At 34.4% G+C, this 22978-nt stretch overlaps 1 protein-coding gene across 1 annotated transcript in view; it reads left to right on the top strand.

The window, feature by feature from the left end:
• Nucleotides 1-22978, top strand: part of CDH7 (cadherin 7) — a gene marked incomplete at both ends in the record, with an annotated part of 121445 nt that overhangs the window by 57047 nt on the left and 41420 nt on the right. The window contains 2 exons of the mRNA XM_080714293.1: nt 5505-5672; nt 8885-9072. Of these exons, the coding sequence (XP_080570419.1) occupies nt 5505-5672; nt 8885-9072 (356 nt within the window). The remainder of the gene's footprint in view (nt 1-5504; nt 5673-8884; nt 9073-22978) is intronic.

Raw genomic sequence — 22978 nt, 5'->3', positions numbered from 1 at the left:
AGACCTCATTTTTTTTTTTTAACTTTAAAACAAGGTCTTGCCAAGGTGCTGAGGCTGGCCTCAAACCTGTACTCCACCTGTCTCAGCCTCTCAAGTACTAAGGTTATAGGCAAGTCCCACCATGCCTGGCAGCTTCACACCATGTGTGTATGTGTGTGTGTGTGTGTGTGTGTGTGTGTGTGTGTGTGTGTGTATGTGTGTTTGTGTGTATGATACTAAAGATGGAACCCAGGGGCTTTCTACTTCCAGGCTAAACCCTCAGACCTATTTTATATTTTATTTGGAAACAGGGTCAAGTTGATGAGGGTCTCACTAAGCTGCTGAGGTTGGTTTCAAACCTGCTATCCCCCTGTCTGCATATTTCTTAAAAGAGTCAGAACTATGCATTTTCTTTATTTGATGGAAACTATGAACAAATGTCAATAAAAATGCCATACTTGACTTTACTGCCTATTTAATTAAATTTACTTATAGTTAATATTCTAGTATTTATTTTATTAAAGAACATTTTAAAGCAAAAAAATCTTAAACATATATACTTATTTTGATTTCTAGTTCCCTTCAAATGTAACTGTGAAGCTTCTCTAACATTTATTTTCCTCAAAAGCCGAAGCTGTTTTGTCCAGGATTTATTTCAACATGTCCCAGTTTCTATATTTGTAAGAAAGAGAGTTCTGGACCCTGGTCAGTATTTATTTCTGTAAATCTACAAATATGTAATACAATACTTCACAAAGTATTAGACCTACTAGTTTTTTATATAAACCAGAATATTTGTTTTCTCAATGCAGTTCATATCCAAAAAATGTTCATTTCTGAAGTGTTTTGCCATTTCTATTTTTCAAATTTCTCTCCATTAAAATTTCTATACTTTCATTGGTGCATTATAATCTTACATCATAATGTAATCCTAAGTGATAGTAACATACTTGCCCCAGGCACTCTGTGGACTTTCCCTAGGCTCCCTCTGTACTCTCTTCTCCATTAAGGATATTGAGATTGACATTGGTATTTTCATACATGTGGATATTGTCAATGGTAGCGATTCTTTCATCGATTCTCCCTTTCTTCCCCAACCCTGTTTCCCCCAGAACACTTCTCCGGCTGTCCTGGAGTTTCTTCTCTATTATTTGAAGTCCCTCTGGATCCCTATTACTCCTTAGTTCCTGCATATGAAAGAAACATATGGCCCTTTACTTTCTGTGACTAGCTAATCTAACTTAACATAATGTTCTCCAGATGCATTCTTTTTCCTGAAAATAACATAATTCTGTTTTTCTATATTGCTGAGTATAACTTGTTTTATTCATTTATTTATTTTATTGATGCATTGTAGTCATATATTTTAATGGAGTACCAATGGTAGAGTTATACAAGCACACATCACTCATCTAGCCCTTCCCCAATTCTCACTCCATTCCTCCCTCCTCCCTCCCTCTCATGTCTGGCTTGCTGGTTGACTTTGATATGTTTATGAATGTACATCTTTTACATTAGGAAATTTTCCTCTTCCTCCCATCCCCCTCAGTTTGATCGCCATATTTGCTCATCTGTGGTTTCTCCTTCTTCATCTAGTGTTCCTCCTATGATCCTTTTTTCCTTTATCTTCTGAATATTAGGAAGAGCATCAGATTTTTTTTTTACTTTTTTGTGACTGATTAATCTCACTTAGCATAATGTTCACCAGTTCCATCCATTTTCCCACAAATGACATAGGTTTGTTCTTCTTTATGACTGAGTAAAATTCTATTGTATACATTTCCCAAAGTTTTGTAATCTGTTAAGGGACACTTAGGTTGGTTCCATAATTTGGCTATTGTGAATTGTGTTGCTAAAAACATGGGTATCATAAATTACTATAATATTCCAATTTCAATCTCATTGAAAAGATACCTAGGTGGTATAGCTGGATCATATGTTGGATCCATTCACAATTTTCTGAGTAATCTCTACATTGGTGGAATGCTTTCCTGAATATATACTATATTCATAAACATTATATAAAATAACACTTATTGATATAACATGAGGCCAAAGAGGCCAGTGTTGCTATTAGGCATGATTTGGCTACATTAATATACTAATAATTCCTATTGAGAATGGAATATTGTATGTAAAAGCATGTAAGCCAATTGCAGCTACTATTCTAATTCACAGCTACATATTCATATAAGAACTGTCATCTCTGAAGTAGCTGCCAAGGCTACTTAATGTCCAGTGATTCATGATGTAAGCAAAGCAAACAGCCAAATGACAAAGCTTGTCTGTTATTTTATTCCTGATGCAGCTCTCTTGAGGGTTTACTGTTCACTTAAGACAATTGCTTTAGTTGTTCCATGGTCCTGACTTCTCTACATGTTAGCTGCAAGGAAACTCATGTCTCGGGTCTTTAATTCTACGGTCTTAGAACTCATGGAGTGCCAGTAGACAACGAAGGTAGCAGTGAAGACAGTGGGGGAACCTAAGTGGTGTTTGGTAGTTGGTGAGTGCAGATGACACAAGTCTATGTTGTCAGAAAGAAAGGGTTTCCTCTGTTAATGAGATCCCAGAGAAAGCTTGCTTTACAATATTAAGATTCTCTTTGGAATATTAATTAATCCAAGGTGATACCTGAAAAGGTCAATTTTGTTGTAGGGAGGAATATCCCAGTGAGTTGAATGTTCTCAGTCCTACATTTCCCATGTTCATTAGCTTGCTGGGTTCAGCATTTGCTAACTCAGACTCTGCAAACCTCAGACTGTGACAGGTGGGTCCCTAAACTGTGGCAGATTTCAGAAATAGAGATTATCTGTTTTCTTCTGGTACACACTGAAATTTTAAGGAGATTCCATGGTAACAAAGTACGTTTTACAAACTCACCAGTAGCTAATAGAACATTAGAAGGCCATCGGAACTTTTTCTTAGACCAAAAGATAGACAGCTACTGAACAATAGCAAAATAAATTTGTGTTTTACAAGCATTATTTTTTAGGAATATGAATTATAAGTAAATGATAAGCTCTAAATTATTGAATCAGCTTATACAACTATAGAAAATTTTTTATTTAAAAAGCCTAAAATCTGCCAGGCGTGGTAGCACACGCTTGTAATCCCCGCGCTTGGGAGGCAGAGACAGGAGGATTGCGCAGGTTCGAAGCCAGCCACGCGCCCTGGCTTAGGAGATCCTGTTTCCAAATAAAAATGTAAAAGTAGGTCTGGGAGTGTAGCCTGGAGGTAGAAGGGCTTCCAGGAACCCCAGTACCACCAAAATAATAATAATAATAATAATAATAATAATAATAATAATAATAATCCTAAAATCTGAGCTAGTCTCATTTTAACAGAATATTTTTTATCATTAATTAAAGTGACTTAAAATATTATTATATAATAACTTACAGTCACAAAAAAGAAGAAATTGGATGCTTTCCCTAATATGTGAAAACTAGGGAGCAATGGGTAACAGGAGGAACGCTAGATGAAGAAGGATATCCTATGGAGGAGCAGATAAGGCGACCTAACTGAGGGGATGGGAGGGGGAAGAGGGAAACTCTCTAAAGCACAGGATGTACTTAAACAAACATATCAATCACTAAGCCAAGCATGGGAAGGAGGGATGGGGAGGGAATGGGGTGGGGATCGGGTAAGGGCTAATTGGGTGATGTGTACATGTATGTCTACACAAGTCTTTTATCCCATTAAGATGTATGGCTACAGTGCACCAATAAAAAAATAAAAATGTATTTAATTTTAATTAATCAGTGACTATGATATTAAAATAGTATTTCTTATTTTTCCAAAAATCTTATGGACTGGGATCCAGCTAAGCAAAACTGGCTTTTACCAGTTGAGAGACATGGTGCTAACAATTTACTCTGTGTGTGTGTGTGTGTGTGTCTGTATGTGTGTGTATCTATGTAATATATGACAATATAAAAATAAAATCTAATTCATGATAATTTTTCCAATATAGACATTTTATACTTAGTATAAGTTAGCAGAATTCATACAACTTAAAAATCTATTATTACTGATTGCTCTTTGTATAATTCAATTTTTCCCAATTATTTCTTCTTCAAGACATGTTTAATAGCCGCAGCATTTGAAAATTACCTTTGCCACATGCATTAATTTGCAAACTTTATGATGATTTTAACTTTGAAAAAGTGCTATTTATAACATCTTTTATAAAGTGACAATTAACGGTGTGAAAAATAATCAAGTAACATTAACTGCCAGACTTTATCCTCATGATAGTAGATTTTCTTTAAAAAGTAATGCTACCTAAGCACAATCATAAGAGAATAAGTCTGCAAGGTTTCCTTTTTTGGTGAGCTGAGATATTATAGACTTCTCCCATTATAATAAAATTTGCAAAGATAATTATTTGCAGACACATAGTAATATTGGAAAGGAAAATGAGGGATGAATAGAAATGAAACACTAAAATATGGAATAGGATATTTTCTTATATAATCCATTTTATTAGCATTTTTATATAGACAACGCATGTTTGTGGGTCAAATATTCAAGATTATCAATGTTCAGTGATTGATTTTAATAGAGTTACACAAAAAATGATCACAAGCATAAATAAATAAAGTTAGGGTTATGTAAGCTTCAGAACTCTTAGACAATGATCACAGGTGTTTGAAGCCAATGAGTACTAGTGAGATCAAGTTTGTTTTGATATAGAGTTAGAAGTATTAGAGAAGAAATATGAAGTAGTCATAAGCTAGTACCACCCTGAGAAGAGTATGCTTTAAACACACTTCGTGGACCTATTGTGTTTTTAATTTTAATTATAATATTTTAAAGATGAATTATAAAAATAGCCAAGTGGATCAATGAAGGTATTAAAGCGAGTCTGTATTGTGATTGTACTAACAGTCACCAATTAGAATCTATTAGAATGAGCAAAGCTTTAAAAATTAGCGTATTTAATTAAGTGTACTTTAAATACAGATTTAAGTTGCTGGTGTGTGTGTGTGTGTGTGTGTGTGTGTGTGTGTGTGAGATATGTGTGTGTGTGTGTGTGTTCGAGCGTATTCAGACCTAAAGAAAGACATGGTTCCTTATGAATGGAATGTTAACCAGGAACCTTGGTAACTAATCATAAATTATTATAAGTTACAATTAGATTTTGGAGAGACTAATCAAAGAGCAAAAGATAGGTTAATTGCTAGGTGTTTGGATAGCTAACCTCTCATTATTCTAGAAAAGGGCTTTATTTTATTTATTTACCAATTGATATATTTTCCACTATATTTTCATGAAACTAACAAATCATTCTCTTCACCCAATATTGACAAGAACACATTATTTTTCTCTTTCCTAGTATTAAATATTTTTATACTATAATTAATACACATTACATTGTTTTAATACACATTAACAGTATTAAAAGTAAACAAAACAACTCAAGGCACTGACTGGACACCTACTCGTTACTTTTACCTATTCTCATTGTTAGTGTAAACGCAGTGATTCATGATGCATTTTTACTGGGATTTGAAATCTTACAGGAGTCATCAAGACGGCCCTTCCAAACATGGACAGAGAGGCTAAAGACCAGTATTTGCTTGTCATTCAGGCAAAGGATATGGTTGGTCAAAATGGAGGACTGTCAGGAACGACTTCCGTCACCGTGACCCTAACAGATGTCAACGATAACCCACCTCGCTTTCCTCGAAGTAAGCTATTTTGTTTAACATCCTCACTACCCTGTATCTAAAAAATCTTTCAAAGAATATTTCCAAATATTTCTCAAGCAAATAACTCTCCTCTTCTTCCAAATTCTTATTTTATCAGGAACATAATTTTAATTTAGTAATGTGGAATTATATGAGCACCAGAGCCTAAGAGAATAACCATATATTTGTACTTCTGTCTTGAGTTCAAGACAATTTTGCTTTTGTTCACATTTTTAATACTAGACAAATGTTAACTGTGTTTGTGTTACTCTTTTATGTATGACTGTTCTTTTAAAACACCATGCAAATTGTAAAGTTGCTGTCAATTAGTTGCACTTTATCAATTCTGCACACTAAAGATGACACTTTATTCTTGAAGACTATGAAAAGTGTAATAAACAATTTTTTTGTGTCATAGTTTGTAATCAGTTCATGCACAGTGAAAATTTCTTTGGTAGTTCTATTACAGTGTTTCAAAACAAACCATTCTAAAGGACGAGAACCACGTGCCCTCGGTTCAGCTTCTTTTACCAATGTGGCTTTTGACTTATCCTAAAACAAAAGAAAGAGAAAGAAAGAAAGAAAGAAAGAAAGAAAGAAAGAAAGAAAGAAAGAAAGAAAGAAAGGAAAAAAGGAGTTTTCTTAGTAGAAATATTTATAAAAAAAAGCATTTCATCTTGAGTCTTTTTAATTGTCTTTTTTTCTTTTTTAAAGTATTATTTATTATTATTATTATTATTATATTTGTGGTACTGGGAATTGAACCCAGGGGCGTTACCTCCAAGATTCAACCCCAGCCTTCTGTATTTTTTGTATTTTGAAACAGGCCATCATTAAGTTGCTAGGGCCTCATTAAGTAGCTGAAGCTGGCCGCGAACCTGGGTTCTCCTGTCTCAACCTCCCAAGTACTGGGATTACAAGCATGTGCCACTATGTCCGGCTCCTTTTATTTTTGGCGCATCTGGGGTTTCTATGGAATACCAAAGAAGTGTTTTTTATGCTACAGTGTTTAAATAATGTCTATAAGATGTTTGTCCAATAGATATGGAGGACTAAATTCCTACCAACAGGGGGAAGCAAATTATTTCAAATAAACAAGTTTTATGAGCAAATATGAAACCGTTTTTTCATACCATGTACAGTGTACATATATTCTATCACGATGATATCACTATGATGTATAATTATATTGCAGCAACAAAAGTATATTAAATAATGCTATTTTAGATATTTCATTTTTACTTTACTTATTTTTAGTGTTTAGATTACTGTACAACAGACACTGCAGAACCTCCTGACAATATAAAAAAAAGTTATCCTACATTTATCTTTTTAAAACTGAGCTTTTCTTTATAGTGATGTTGATGACTTATCATAGGACAAAAGGAAGGATTTTTAGAAGAAAAAGTAATAATGTAATTATCTTTGGCTTTTAACAAAATTAACTGTATTTTTGTTTTTTAAAGCTGGTATGATAAAAATTTATACTTAGAATTTTAGTAGCTTTGGATAGGGATTTCACACTTTGCTGAGATAGAGCACAGGTGTTTTGGACTCTAAGATACTTTCCTGCTTATTAAGGCTAGAAAGCTAAGGATATGCCATAATGCGAGGAAAGCTAAGGATATGCCATAGAGTGTTTTTCATTTTTGCTGAAATTTTTCTCTAAACTTTAATTCTAACCTTGAAGTTTTTAATTTCTACATTGCAAGGTGTGCAAAAAAAGTCACTTAAAATGTTTAGCATATATTGCAATCACTTTTTATAAAACATAACTTCTCCATCTTTAGAAGATTGCAAATAAATTGCACCCAAATTTAGACCTACTCCCTTCCTATGGCCGTATTTTACTCTCTATAATCCTCCCCAAAAGAATCTACTCTTCTTTTTTTATAAGTACGAATGCACCGCAATTTAATGTTTCAAGAGAAACAGGAAAAGATGCAGGAGGCAGAAAAAGGCAAATGATTAGAGAAAAATGGTGAAGGATATATTGTTCTGAGCCACTTTCTAATTTTGTTATCTGTCTTTCAAACTTTATTTTTTAGCTGAAGGATGACAGAAGGGAGTTGCTACATGGATTTTTAAGTTATTTCTTTTTCACTAATGGTTTCTTTTTTTTTTAAAGAAACCATTTTCTTTATTTCTTTTTTGTTAAGGGTTAAATAATATTATCTATGCTTTTATAATATTGAGCCATCTATCAGTTTAGGTAAAACCCACAAAATTATTATTTTTTTGTGGTACTGGGAATTGAACCCAGGAACATTCTTCCTCGGAGATATATCCCCAGTTCGAGTTTACTTTTTATTTTGAAACTGAATCTTACCAAGTTGCTGAGGGCCTCTTGAAGTTGCTGAAACTGGTCTGAATCATGCAATCCTCTTGTCTCAGCCTCTCAAAAACTGGGAATACCAGCATGTACCATCATGCCGTTCTACAAATGTTATAACCCTCGGTAAATTCACGAACTTAACACATGCTGATGTTCATGTATATACTCTTGTTCAGTTTTCTAAAGAAAAAACCTCAATAAAAATGCTAAATAAATTTCAACATTTTTTAGAAATAGTTTGCCTTTTATTTGCCCATGAGAAGCCAAAGCCATTGTTTTTATCTTCGCATAATTATATTATTTATGCTAATTATTATATTCAAATACATGTATTTAGTGGTTTTATATTAATTACACTTTAGCCACTTAGGATTTGTTTTTATTAGTAAAGGTAACATTTCTCACCTCTGGAGATACAGGATTGGAGATTCTTCTCTTGTCTTTTTTCACCCCATCTGTCTCTGCTGTCACCCAGTTATCTGTATCCACTTATCACCATCACGTTTCTTGAGGCCATTTGAAATGTGTCATTTATCTCCTGTTGTCTTAGCATCTTCTTTGATGAAGAATAAAAACAAATCAAGCAAAGATGATAGAAAAATAAATACACACAGGCTTGGGTTGGTTGGGTTACCTTTGTGTAAAGGGCATTTGACCTCCAAGCTACATCCCCTGCTCTAATTTTTTTTTTATTATTTTTTATTTTGAAACAGGTTCTTGGTACGTTGCGGAGGGCCTCACTAAGTAGCTGAGGCTGTCCACACACCGTGATCCTCCGGTCTCAGCCTCCCGAATTCTGGGATTACAAGCGTGCGCCACCACGCCCGGCTTGTGTAAAGTTTTGTTTATTTATTTGTTTTTTTTTTTAATTTCACAGGGTCATACCAATACAATGTCCCAGAATCACTGCCTGTAGCTTCAGTTGTGGCCAGAATTAAAGCTGCAGATGCAGATATAGGAGCCAATGCAGAAATGGAATACAAAATTGTGGATGGTGATGGGCTGGGGATTTTCAAGATATCTGTGGATAAAGATACCCAGGAAGGAATCATTACTATTCAAAAGGTAATGTTTTCTTTTGGTTTATATTTTCTGTGAGATCAATGTCACAGAGTACTGAGAAGTTGTCTCTGCTTTGAGAGAAGAATGGCCTAGACAAACCAAGGAGCCATATGGAGCATTGCTATTTAAGCTTCTTATAAAATAAACTTTGCATTTATTTTTAGGTCTCAAAATCCTAGAGAAACTTGAGTGGCATTTGTAATAATACCCATCAATTCTATTCTATTAGTAAATCCACGAGCACTTTCTTGGAACAATAAGGCATACTGGCATATGTGCTGATTTAAAGACCCACTTGGAGAGAAAAATGTTTTGACCTGAACTGTTACACTAATGAAACCCTAAACACAACATAAAAACTTTGCAGGCAAACTATAAAATCACTTTTATTAAAAGCCGGGCGTGGTGGCACACACTTGTAATCCCCGCGCTTGGGAGGCGGAGACAGGAGGATCGTGCAGGTTCGAAGCCAGCCGCGCGCGCTGGCTTAGGAGACCCTGTTTCCAAATAAAAATATAAAATAGGTCTGGGAGTGTAGCCCGGAGGTAGAAGGGCTTCCAGGAACCCCAGTACCACACAAAAAAAAAAAAAGAATTAATAGTAATTGAAGAACTTGAAGAACTAATTCCAGAAAAGCATGGAAAACTTCTGCAGACCATCACAATGTTTTAAATAAAATTACAAGAAGACAAAATTCAGTAAAATTCAGTATAGTTAAATACAATAATTATTTGCCATGATATATTTAAGTTTAGTCCCGATACTGAATAGCCATAGCAAAAATTAACTTTATACTTTCTCCTTAGTATATACATATTAACTTTGACAAATGTACAATTAAGAAAACTAAATCCCAAACTATTAGATTAGAACATAGTTTAACAACCTTTTAAAAGATTAAAAAAATAACATTGTCACCTCCCCAAATACGGGGATGTTTTTCCAGCCTGACAATCCAGGTGTGTAACTGTAATTAACACTCCTAAATAATTAACACATCCATAAAGAAAGTTATATTTTAGTTGATATAGTAAGACATATGTTTGATTTCAGGCCAATGGGCAAAACATTTCTGCAATTATTTCCAGTGGACAGCTGCTGTTCTAGCTCAGCTGGTAACAATCTTTGTACAAAAGTTTTCATAAATAACATTGGCCAACTGTCGGTAAAATGTTTTGTTTTGTTGTCTAAAATAAAAGGAATGCAGTAAGATACACTACTTTTCAAAGATTTCAAAGATGTATATAAGATCAATCTGTTTATGTTGAGGAATTGGAATTACTTTTATTGAATGCAAACATATTTTAGGTACTATAATAAAGATAGCATGAGTAATTAAAATGTATAATTAGAATGAAAAAATTGATTCAGTAATGGAAACATTTAATAAATCCTCATTTCCTTAATATTATTTCTAGAAGTCTGAGAAAAAGAATCATTACAAAATGAACTATAAGCCAGGAATTTTGGCAGATGCCTGTAATCCCAGTTCTTAGGAGGATGAATCCCAGTTCTGGGGATTCATGACTGAGTCCCATACTTGTAATCCCAGTTCTTTGAGGACAGCTCTGAAATTTAGAGAAACTTTGCTTCAAAATGACAAAAAGATCTAAGAACATTCCTCAAACGTAGAAAATGCCTCTGGGCTCAATCTCCAGTGTGGAGACAAACACGCGCACACACAAACACACATAAACACACAAGTGAACTCTAATTATTTAAAGGAAAATATAAAATCCATAAAAAAATAAAAGAAGAAATTTAATTCTAACTAAAAATGATATTACAAACAACAAAAAGAATTATTTTATTATTATAGGTGGTCACTAATATCTGCCAAGCTGTTGGGGAGTAATTGAAAGATATTATCAGTTTTTATATTCTCAAGAATCTTATGAAGGTATTATTAGCAAATGGAAATATGGAAACATTACAAAATGTTTAAAAAAAAGTTAAATAATTTATGACATTTCACATTAAGGTATTTTAGTACATTCCTGAAGAGATGTGGTGATATTATCTTAGCATATTAAGGCATTGTGAAATGTTTACATGAAACATAAAAAGAAAAGTTTCCAGAATTTTACAAATACAGGTTTTAAATTTTATGAAAATTATATTATCTAGAAAAAAATTGCAAGATAAATGTCAAAATGTTAATAGTATCATTTCTGAATCTGAGCTTTACCATTTTCAACTGCTAGTTGTTACAATAAAGTTTAATTGTTTCAAGTATTAAAAGACTAAACCTAAATATCTTTCATTAAGTTGTTTCTCTATTTTGACTATTCTTAATCCAAAAAACTCTTGTTCATTTTGCTGCAATATGTGATAGAGATGTTAATGAGTGGTCTCAATATAGATTCAGAAGTATTTCAATTCTCTAAATACTTAGATTAATATAATTTTTTACTTGATACCAGGGTTTCAAACTCATGCACAACAGTCCAAATGATGCTTTGCATGTGATAAAATCTCAATAATTGATTATTAAAAACTTATCCATTAGATATTATATGAAAAGTTAGCTAAATGCTTTAATAATTTATTTTACTGAAAATAAAATCAAGATTTTTGGCAATTAAAAGTAAATTTTATTTTCTCTAGCATCTTCTAATATGAGTATTATGTCTTATTGTTGTTCTTTCTTTACTTTTATTGTGTCAATGAATGTTTGACATAATGAAACACAGAGTGCATAGGAACATTGACAAACAAGGAATATTTAGGGTGTGTGAGGCCTTGGGTTCTGTTCCCAGTAATCCACCAGAAATAAAGAAAATATTGATTAGTATGAATATGTTGAAATCATACTGCTGTACCACATATAAACAATGTAAAATTTACTATTCATTAAAACATTTATTCATCCTTACTTATTACAAAGTGAAGAAGCAAATCAACTATCCAGTTATCAAAGGTCAAAATATCATCCTTAAGTACAGAAATGTTAAAGATATCCCCAGAAAACGCAGGTTTTGAATTGCTAACATGATTTCTTATAACTTTTTCAGCCTAGTTAAACAGATTATTAGTATTTCAACAGACTATTATCATTCCAATTCCTTATATAGACTTAAAAGGCCTGCTAAACCCCTAGAAATGATCATACTGGTAATTGCCAGAAACATTTTGCTATTATCACGTTGCATTCAAAGATCTATAATGGTACACACTAAATTTCTTTTTCTTTCTTTCTTTCTTTCTTTCTTTCTTTCTTTCTTTCTTTCTTTCTTTCTTTCTTTCTTTTGTCTCTTCACTCTCCTCCTTCCTTTTCCTCTTTCTTCCTCTATACTGAGAATTGAACCCAGAGGCATTCTATGTCCAAGTTACACCTGCAGCCCTATTTTATTTCTTATTTGGAAACAGCGTTTCAGTCGGTTGAGGAGAATCTTGGTAAGTCTCCATGGCTAGCTTTGAACCTGGATCATCCTGTCCTAGCCTCTCAAATACTAGGATTGCAAGTGTACACCACAATGTCCTATTCCCCTACTACCTCGACAAAAATTCCTTCCCTTTTCCTGCACAACTCTTTCATGCTAATTATCTTTCAGGTTTATAAAGTAGCTCCCAATCTTCTTAAACTAAACATGTAAACAAAGGAAGCAAAATTGCCCAAATGAATACTTTTTCAAGAAAAAAATTGCGTGTGTGTGTGTGTGTGTGTGTGTTTGAGAGAGAGAGAGAGAGAGAGAGAGAGAGAGAGAGAGAGAGAGAGCTGCTGATATATATATATATATATATATATATATATACATATATATATGTGTGTGTGTGTGTGTGTGTGTGTGTGTATACACACACAAAATCATATATATATATATTCTACAGATACCATGATTTTTCTCTAGATTTAGCTGTGGTCACAAAGACTTGAGCCAGTATCTAAGGCTTTGTAAAAGGGTCCCCCAGGAGAACAGTCCCCATGGGCCAGGTATCTGGTCAGTCCCATGGAGACTCTGGGGATTTGAATATATCCTGGAAGAAGTGAATAGTTTGGTTTCATAGCACTGTTCCTCAGGTAGACAAGGTAAAGGATGCTATTTTCACAGAGACAAACATCTGTACAAAGACTTCACCATGTGAGTTGACATCTGCTGTCCAGGGAAATTGAAACAGGTCTGCTGAACCGTGGAAAACGCAGAAGGGAACAGAGAATGTGGGCTCTAGATGAGGCCGTGTAAGCTGAGGGGCTTCTCTCGCCTCCTTCAAAGTCTGAAGTTAGTACATAGCAGCATACTGGCACAATGCTTTGCAAAATCAATGGATAACCAGTAATAATGTTATAATGTATTTGAGGAACAGCTTCAACAAAATAGACTGTGAGTAGAAAATTGAAATAGTTGCTACTGTCTCTCAAAATTTTATGCTTGGAACTGTTTGTGATCCTTCTAATTCATTTCAGGGATTTTACCTGATCTCAAAGGACTGTGTTACAATGAGTATCGGTGTTAATTAAAACATTTTTATTTGCCTGGTCACAGGCAATAAAAACCTTTGTTTTTGTCTCTTTTTCTTTTGCTTTCTTTCAAGTTTAAAACCTTGAAGTAATTTTTTGTTTCTACTTCTTTTTCCTTTCCCTTTCTGATACGTAACAGCTCTTGTCTGTATATTTATATATTTACTTTCTCCTCAGCATTATTAGAAGTTCAGTTATAGCCGGGAGTGGTGGCGCACGCTTGTAATCCCCACGCTTGGGAGGCTAAGACAGGAGGATCGCGCAGGTTCAAAGCCAGCCTCAGCTACTTAGTGAGGCTCTCAGCAACTTAGTGAGACCCTGTTTCCAAATAAAATATAAAGTAGGTCTGGGAGTATAGCCCGGAGGTAGAAAGCCCCTGGGTTCCACCCCCAGCACCACCAAAAAAAAAGTTCAGTTATGATTGGTTCAGTCTTAAAGAACTTTAATAGTTCCTTAGTTGATGATCTTCTGGTAGTTTAGTAATCAATTATTTCCCTTTTAGGAAAAAGAAAACTATTGAAAGCTCAACATTAATTATTTTTATGATTTCAACCAGTTTTAAATGAATCTGTCTTATAATAGGGAAATATAACAGTGATGAAACTAGTTAAAAAGAAACAGTAAAATAATTATTATAAAACAATGATATCATATTCTTAGAAATTATAAAACAGTTTTGGGAAATTTGTTTAAATCAAAGAGTTTTTTTTTAAAGGACAGCTACAATAGAAAGTTAAAATCAATAGCTTCATTATACTGACTTTATGAAAAAAAATTATGTGAGTTTCTGGTTTTATTTTTTATTTATTTATTTTTTGTGGTACTGGGGATTAAATCCAGGGGCAATCTATCTCTGGCCACACTCCCAGCCTTAATTTACTCTTTATTTTCAAACAGGGTGTTACTTAGTTGATGAGGGCCTCACAAGTTGCTAAATCTGGCTATGAACCTGTGATCTTCTTGTCTCAGCCTCCCCAGTACTGGGATTACAAGTACTGGGATTACAAGCATAGGCTGCCATGCCTAGCTGAGTTTCTGTCTTTAAATATAACCATAGATGGTACAAATGGCTATGAATTGTACAAAGAATCCTAATTCCTCTTTTCATATCCTTTAAACCTTCGATTTTTTTTTTCTTTTTTTTTTTTTGGTGGTGGTACTGGGGTTCCTGGAAGCCCTTCTACCTCTAGGCTATACTCCCAGATCTATTCTATATTTTTATTTGAAAACAGGGTCTCTTAAGCCAGCGCACGGCTGGCTTCGAACCTGCGTGATCCTCCTGTCTCTGCCTCCCAAGTGCGGGTATTGCAAGCGTGCGCCACCACGCCTGGCTCGATTTTAATTTTTAATTTTTTATTTCTTGCAGTACTTGGGATGGAACTCAGGGTCATTCTACCTCTGAGATACAGCCCCAGCCCTAATCTTTATTTTTTATTTTTAAACAAGGTCTCACTAAATTGCAGAGGGCCTCACTAAGTAGCTGAGGCTCAGCCCCACAAGTACCGGAATTGCAAGTGTGCGCCACCATGTCCAGCTAAACCTTCTATTTTAAATGCATATGTTCTTCTAGCCTCACAGAGGCAGGTTTTATCCTCAAATCCAAGCACATAAAGACAATAGCATCTCTATTCTTTATTTCAGGAGAGATTTTCTGCTTATATTATTGTAACTTATGTTTTTTTAAAGTGATGTTAGAATTAAGAAAGCCTATCCTAAATTTTTCTCAAGCTAAACTAAGACTTTATTGTGGCCCCCATAATGCAAAATTTTGATTTTAATTTTTTTTAACTAGGATCGTAATAAATTTCAGACCCATTTTGCATCCTGGATAAAACATTTATAGAGCCCCCTTACAATCAAGGATATCTGAAAACAGTTTATGAGTTGGCTAATTTCAGTACCCTTCCTGTACCATAAATTAGGGGAGTCAGCTGTCACTTGGAAATGGGTTTTAATTCTAGTCACAAGAATGTTTTGAATAAAGCAATAAATCATGAAAGAATACAAATGAGGATCACTTCCTTCATTCTTTGGATATTTTCAAATTGTTATGGAGAAAAATAGTAGAACACGTTTAGTGGTCCACCAAAATGAATTATTTGCGGGAAGGTTTTCAATTCCTGTTAGTTATAGGAAAGCATTCGTAACCAGAGTGGTAGTAGGAGGTTGTCAAGGTTTTGCTGAAGACTTTCATTTACTTGTGGTGAGGGTTCTGAGTATGTAAATATTACTTCACATTTTGATCATAGAGTTTCAATGTCCGTTTCACTAAAATTCTATTAGGATTTTTTTACCTGTGGCACTTATTTTCCAACACTATAATTATAACTTTAAGCTGGGTATGGTAGTGCATGCCTATAATGTCAGTAACTGAGAGGCTGAGACAGGAAGATACAGGCCAGCTTCAGCAAGATAGCAAGGCCCTCAGCAACTTAGCAAGACCCTTTGCAAAATAAAATAGGGCTTGGGATATGGATAAGAGATTTAATCCCCCTGGGTTGGGTCCTTAGTGCTACAAAAACAAAACAACAAAAAAACCAAAAAATCTTTAGTCCATCTTTTTTTATAAATAATATACCATCATAGGTATAATAAAATTATTTTGCTTTTAGCAAATTACTATTATATTTTGAAACATTTAAATATGGTCTATTTAATGTACGGTGAACTCAGCAATAGCAGAAAAAAGAAAATCAATTTTTTTTTCAAATATATATTCTCAAAAGAAAAATAAGTAAAGAATTGTGAAAAAATACTTTTAATTATGTTAGTATTGCTTCAATTTCTCTACAGAGAATGTTCAATATGATCAGCTGCAGAGAATCTACAATACTAAAGATTTGCATGGATGTTTGTATAAAACAATTTTTCATAATTTCATCATCACTTCGATTCATGAAGAATAAATATGATTATGTAGTTTAAATATAAAAACTAATAATGAAACAGGAGCATTAAACAACTAAGGAAGCATACATGATACTTCTTGGCCATTTATAGTTGCTTCTATGAACTTTTGTGAGCAGTTACATACCGACTCAAAATTCACAAAACACGAACATAAATATTATCCCACCGGAGTGAAAAATATGTTTTCCATTCCACCTTGAGTTATTTCTCTTTTTTCCATTTCCTTGTCATAATTCAACTTTACTCTTTTATCTTCTCCTTTGAGATGCAGCGGTTCCTTCATTAATGTACTTTGCTTTTCAATATAAAACCTCAGTTGGGGCTAAATATGGAATTTTTCTTCTGTAAAGTGCATTACTACAGAGCAATAGTACGATAAAAAAACCTGAGCATTTTCAAAATATATTTCTTATAAAAGATAAGTACATATCTAGTGTCTGGCATACATAGGGCTCATTCCTTGGGTCTCATGTCACACTCTCATGATAGCATACTTGCGTTTTCTTGGGACAGTTCTGCTGTGCTCTCTTCAGAATCTCCTATCCAGGCCACTCTCAAAATATAAGCAGAATAACAATAACAGAGTACTATCGTGGAGGCGTTGATGATGCTTCTTTTATTCATCTACTGTGGATAAGGAAAGTTAGGTGATGCAGTGACCTTTCAACCTTCAGCTGAGCTGCACAGATCTGTCATATCTGGGGGTTTAGTCTCCTGTATTGAAATGTGTCCTTTACCTGCTACTTGCAATAACGAAGGGCTGATTTCCAAAGCCAAGTGTATATTCCACTATTCTCTAAAATACTTCTGACGGATGGTGGAAGAAAATCAAGCCAATGACATTTCCAGTTTATTTTTGTTTCTCTCATTACATTTTTCTTTCAAGGCTTTTTATTCAATTAATTCAGTTGCTGAGGATGCATATTTCTCAAAATGGATCAAAGATATTGCTCCCTTTAGACTGTGAAAAAGCATAAATTTGGGACTAATTTCATGTAAAGCTTGAGATATGATAACATTAATACACTCATTCTAATTTGCTGATTTTCAGACTATATTTTTACATTATGCTAGTCACTGTGAATATATGCATATATCCTCACATCAGTTTCATTATTGTGCATATATGTTCATGAATGCAGGCACATTACCTGTTCATTTCAAGGTAAACATACCTACATTTGTATAGCCAGAACTAGAGATAAATTTCAGGTTTGTGAACAAAATAAGAATCACCATTCTATTCTTTGAAGTACCTTGACATTAATCTAAATGTCAACACTTGATAGACATGATCAAAGTAAACTAAGACTGTTGACTTAGAAATATTTTCTATTTTCTTTGATTTTGACAGTTATCACAGCAATAGACAAAGAATATGTCTGTGTCAAAGATGTTTTTCAGGAAGCCCATCATGAAATTTATTTGCCTGAATACAAGTCACAGATAACGTAGAATCTCCCTTGTTTCATTCTTTTTCCATGGCATATTGATTCCTATATAATCTTCAACAAACACAGTAGGTAGAATTACAGTAGTCTATCTATTGTGTCTATCTATATATATTTAATATATATATATATATATATTTAAGTCTATCTATATATATTTAATATATATTAAAACTTAAATATATATTTAACATATTTATGTATATTTAAAATACACACACACACACACACACATATATATATATATATATATATATATATATATATATATATATATTTATACTGAAGGCATGCTCCAGAGGGACTATATAAACTTCAGATTGTACTTACACGAAATTGCAAAGGGAAGATTGCATATTCAGCTCTGTTAAATTCCACAATTATCTTCTGTCCTTTCTGGCTGAAATCAAAGTAATTGTTTAGATTAAGATCAATTAGTATCTGCCACTGTTTGATGAAAGTTCCTAGGAAAACATATGCTGAACTGTCCTTGGGTTGTAATCTGTATTCAGCTTCCCTAATTAGGATTGAGGTCTTTCTGTGGAAATCACTGGGCACTGACAAAGCCATAGTGGGAAATCCAGACTCAGGATAGTAGGGGAATGCCAATTAGGTTTTAGATTTGGGCCAGAAACAGAGACATTTGTAAGGCTTGATTTCTATTTTGTGCTTATAAATTAAAAACATTCTACTTATATTCAGAGTAGGAGGTTATGGTGGACCCAAAAGTGCCCCTGCCCAAGTAAAATGGGGAACCTGTGATTATTTTACTTTCCATGGCAAAAGGAAATTTGCAGATGTAATTGAGTTAAGGAGCTTGAGATGGGGAGATTATCCTGGCTCATCTGATTTGGCTCAGTATAATCACAAAGGTCTTGATAAAAGAGCTTCAGGATGAAGCAGAGTTAGTAACAAAAATATGATAACAGAAGCAGAGGTTGGAGTGCTAAGCTTCAAAGATGAGGAAAGGCCTGTGAGCCAAAAGAATTGCAGCTTCTAGAACCCGAAGTTACTCTCTCCAGGGCCAGAGGGAATGCAGTCCCATCTATACTTTACAGACTCTAACACTAAAAATAATCTTTTTTTTTATTGTTGTGGTAATGGGGGTTGATAGCAGGGGTTGAGCTATGCACCCAAACCATTTTTTTTTACATTTGAAAGAGAGTTTCACTAAGTTTTTGAAGGCTTATTCAGTCACTGAAGCAGACCTTGAACCTATCATCTTCCTGGCTGTACCTCTCAAGTACTGGGATTATAGGTATAGACCACCAGCATAAAAGAGAAAAGAAAAAAATCCATTAACTAAGTATGGATAAGGATATGGGTAGGCTGAGCCAGGCATTTTGCTTTCAGCTTAAGAGGAGATATAAGGGTAGTAGCCAGTTTGGTGGTAAGAGCCCCCAGTTTGTCTCTGGAGCTCACACTTGGGACACAGATGGCTTGCCGCCTGCATCAGGTTTACAAGGCTCATTCTCCTTTCTCCCTTGGTCATTCCCCTGGCATTCTTTTCTTTTTCTTTGTTGCCTCAGATGACCTCAAGCTTCCAACTCATTCTGATTATTCTCATTGATCTGCGGCAACACAGCTGCTGGTGTCCCTCTGCCAAGGTTACTTCCTGTGCGATCATGAGCAGGGCACTCAAGCTGTCCTCGAATCCAGTGCCAGTCCTGTCCACAAGACTTGCCAAAGCCTCTGCAATTTTATGCGTCATTAGGATGAATTTTGTGAGCAGTGATTGAGTTAACATTGTAAGATTCCTGCCACACTAACCTGCTCATGATCAGGACTACAAAGATAGGTATTGTAAGTGGGGAATATGTTTGGCAGATGCTGATGTCTCTTTGTAAATAAGTCCATCTAAGAATCTCAATCAAGTTGTACATTTAGTTGATGGCTGTAGACTTAGAAGAAAAAACAAACAATGATAAGTGGAGAAATCACGTTTCAATTTCTAATCAAATGTTCTTTAGGAAAAAACCAATTAGGCCTAGCCAGACATGGTGGTACAGGCCTATAATAGCAGTCTGTGGGAGACTGAGCCAGAAAAATTACAGGAAGGATCCCAGGTTCAGTGGTAGAGTGCTCCTGGATCTGATCCCTAGCACCACACATACACCCACTAAGAAAATAAATTAAAAAGCACTCAGGGCTTGTTATATCTAGCTTGGAATGTCAATTTAAATATTTGTGGAAATCAGAGGAAACTCGTATAGGTAGGTGATGAAAATATTAATTACTGATATTTATATTTTAATTTAATTTCTAGAAACTTAATGATTAATGTTCAAAACATCCCTGCAATTGTTCATTACAGTCTGTTTCCAATATGTGAGTGTTTGCTCATTTACTGTCACAATTCAGGGAAGAAAGAAAATAAGAATAGTAGGACATTTATGAATAATAAAGAGAGAGGGTATATTTTTATTTTAGAGAGTCCTTGGAGAATAGCTGTAGAAGACTTACTATTGTATATAATTGTATAGGATTATTCTTGCTGGGATAACTTATGCAAGGTTATAGATCACTTTTAAGATTGAGTAGTCAATTTAATTAGAGTAAAATTATCATAAAAGTAGAGCTATAATACAGGGCCTTTCCCCCCCCCTCTACGTATAGTCTTATTCAACCTCATTTACTTAGGAAAAATATGATTTATATTTATTGGATCAAGAAGTAGGAAGGATTTTGAAAGTTATAGAATATGCTTAATCTAAAAGACAACTGGAATCTCCAGAGGGGGGAAAAAGTGCTTTTGTTTCCCCTTTAATTCCTTTTAAATTTTTTTTATTGGTTCACTGTAGTCATACATCATAATGGGGTACAGGATGGTGGAGGCATACATGCACACATCATTCACTTAGCCTTTCCCAATTCCCACCCCATCCTCTCCCCCATTAAAAATAAATACTTCAAAAAATGACAGAGTTTTTGTACAAAATTATCAGCATTAAACATAAGATACATAGACATGCACACACACTAACCAGCTTTGATGGTACCATGTTATAGTCAGAACAAAATTAAGAATTTCCAGAAGGACTTAACTTGTATCTGTTCCAGAAACATGAACAACAGCATTAGCCAAAGGTGCAAGATATCAAAGGAGGTCATTGAGCTTAATGAGAGTGGGTTTGGCTATAGCCCGGGAGCCAAGTTATATGGGAAAGAGAAAAGTAGTTCAGTGATGTTATTAAACAAATTCAAGATTACATTTTAACGTAGGTTTTAATTTTGCAAAAGCTAAAAAAACAAGGGGAATTTTTGAGACTCTAATATTTGATAGTTTTTTTTATATTCACTAATTACTATTAATTGAATTGGCTAAAAATAAACCTAGGTGCCAGAAAGGAAACAAAGATGTCATCTTTTTTTGTTTACTTATTTTTTAAAGATGTTGTTTTTTATTTATTAGAATTTCAATTTGGCGATGGCTTCACTGAATAATTTATGGCAACAGTGGGAATTTTGTTCATCCAAGATGTATTTTCTATTTTCCATTTACCTATAACTTTGTAGAAATGAGAGTAATAAGTATAAACCTATAATAGATAAGTAATATCAAATGTTTATGCAGTGATCACTGTACCAGTCACTATTTTAGCTGTTATACATTTTCAAATAATTTACAACAATCCTCTGAATTTAATGATGCAGGCAACTTCCTAGTCATGGTAATGTATCATATGATGTCCTAACTGTTCTTGGAGTTTAAGAAATGCCTGCTTATTAGGGTAGAAAGAAGATGGTGGTAGATGTACCTGACCATAATTTCATATAGTACTTTTGATTCTTAGACATGAAGTTTTTGTACTTTCTGTAGGAAGCTTTGCTACTTAATTTTCACATCAATTAAAACACTGTAATAGTTCATTCAAGCTGCAATAACACATATATCATAGTCCAGATGTTTAAACAACAACAAAAAATCATATTTCTCATTGTTCTGGAAGTTGGGAAGTCCAACATTATGGCAGATTCATTTTCAGGTGAAAACTTTCTTCTAGACCCACAAATAGCTCTTCTCACTGTGTCTTATCATAGCTAAAGATGTGAGAGAATTTTCGGTGGATGTCATTTATTAAAGCACAATTACCATTCACAAGGTCTCTACTCTAAAAACCTAATCAATGACACGCATCATGATACTGTCGTATTGGGGTCAGGGTTCCCTCCCTCCCTCCCTCCCTCCCTCCCTCTCTCCCTCTCTTTCTCTTTCTTTCTTTCTTTCTTTCTTTCTTTCTTTCTTTCTTTCTTCCTTCCTTCCTTCCTTCCTTCCTTCCTTTCTTTCTTTCTTTCTTTCTTTCTTCTTTCTTTCTTTCTGTCATACTGAGTATGGAATTCAGGGGCATTCTACTTCTAAGCTACACTGTCAACCCTATTTTTTATCCTGTATTTTAAAACAGTATCTCGTTAAGTTTCAGAAAGTCTCACTAAGTAGCTTAAGCTAGCTGCAAATTTTCAATCTCTTGTCTTAGCCTAGCCTCCCAAATACTGATATTAAAAGAATGTACCACTATATTTGGCTGGGCTCAAGACTTAAATATGAGAATTTAGGGGGAAAATTAATCAACCCCCAAAATGCTAATTGCATTTTAAAAATGCATTGTAAATATATGTGCAAAATTACAAGTGCATAGGCAATTCTTTCTCTCTCTCTCTCTCTCTCTCTCTCTCTCTCTCTCTTTTTTTTTTTTTTTGTGGTACTGGGGTTCCTGGAAGCCCTTCTACCTCCAGGCTACACTCCCAGACCTACTTTATATATACATTTTTTATTTGGAAACAGGGTCCCTTAAGCCAGCAAGGCTGGCTCCGAACCAGCGCGATCTTCCTGTCTCTGCCTCCCAAGCACAGAGATTACAATCGTGCGCCACCACGCTCAGCAGGTAATTCTTAATATGAAGTTCTATTATTACTTAGGTAAGGGGTTATGAAGACATTCTCAAAAAAGACAATGTTCTCAAAAAGTTTGCAGTGAGGGAAGACACTATTAAAGGAGAAAGAAGGAATAATAGGTGATATGTGCTGAAAGAGACAGATGTCCCTATTCATTTATTCATGATGGTACTGGGGATTGAATCCAGGGGCATTC

The sequence above is a fragment of the Muscardinus avellanarius genome (genome assembly GCF_963383645.1).
Source record: "Muscardinus avellanarius genome assembly, chromosome: 17".
Classification (NCBI taxonomy): domain Eukaryota; kingdom Metazoa; phylum Chordata; class Mammalia; order Rodentia; family Gliridae; genus Muscardinus; species Muscardinus avellanarius.
This window is presented reverse-complemented; position numbering and strand designations above follow the sequence as displayed.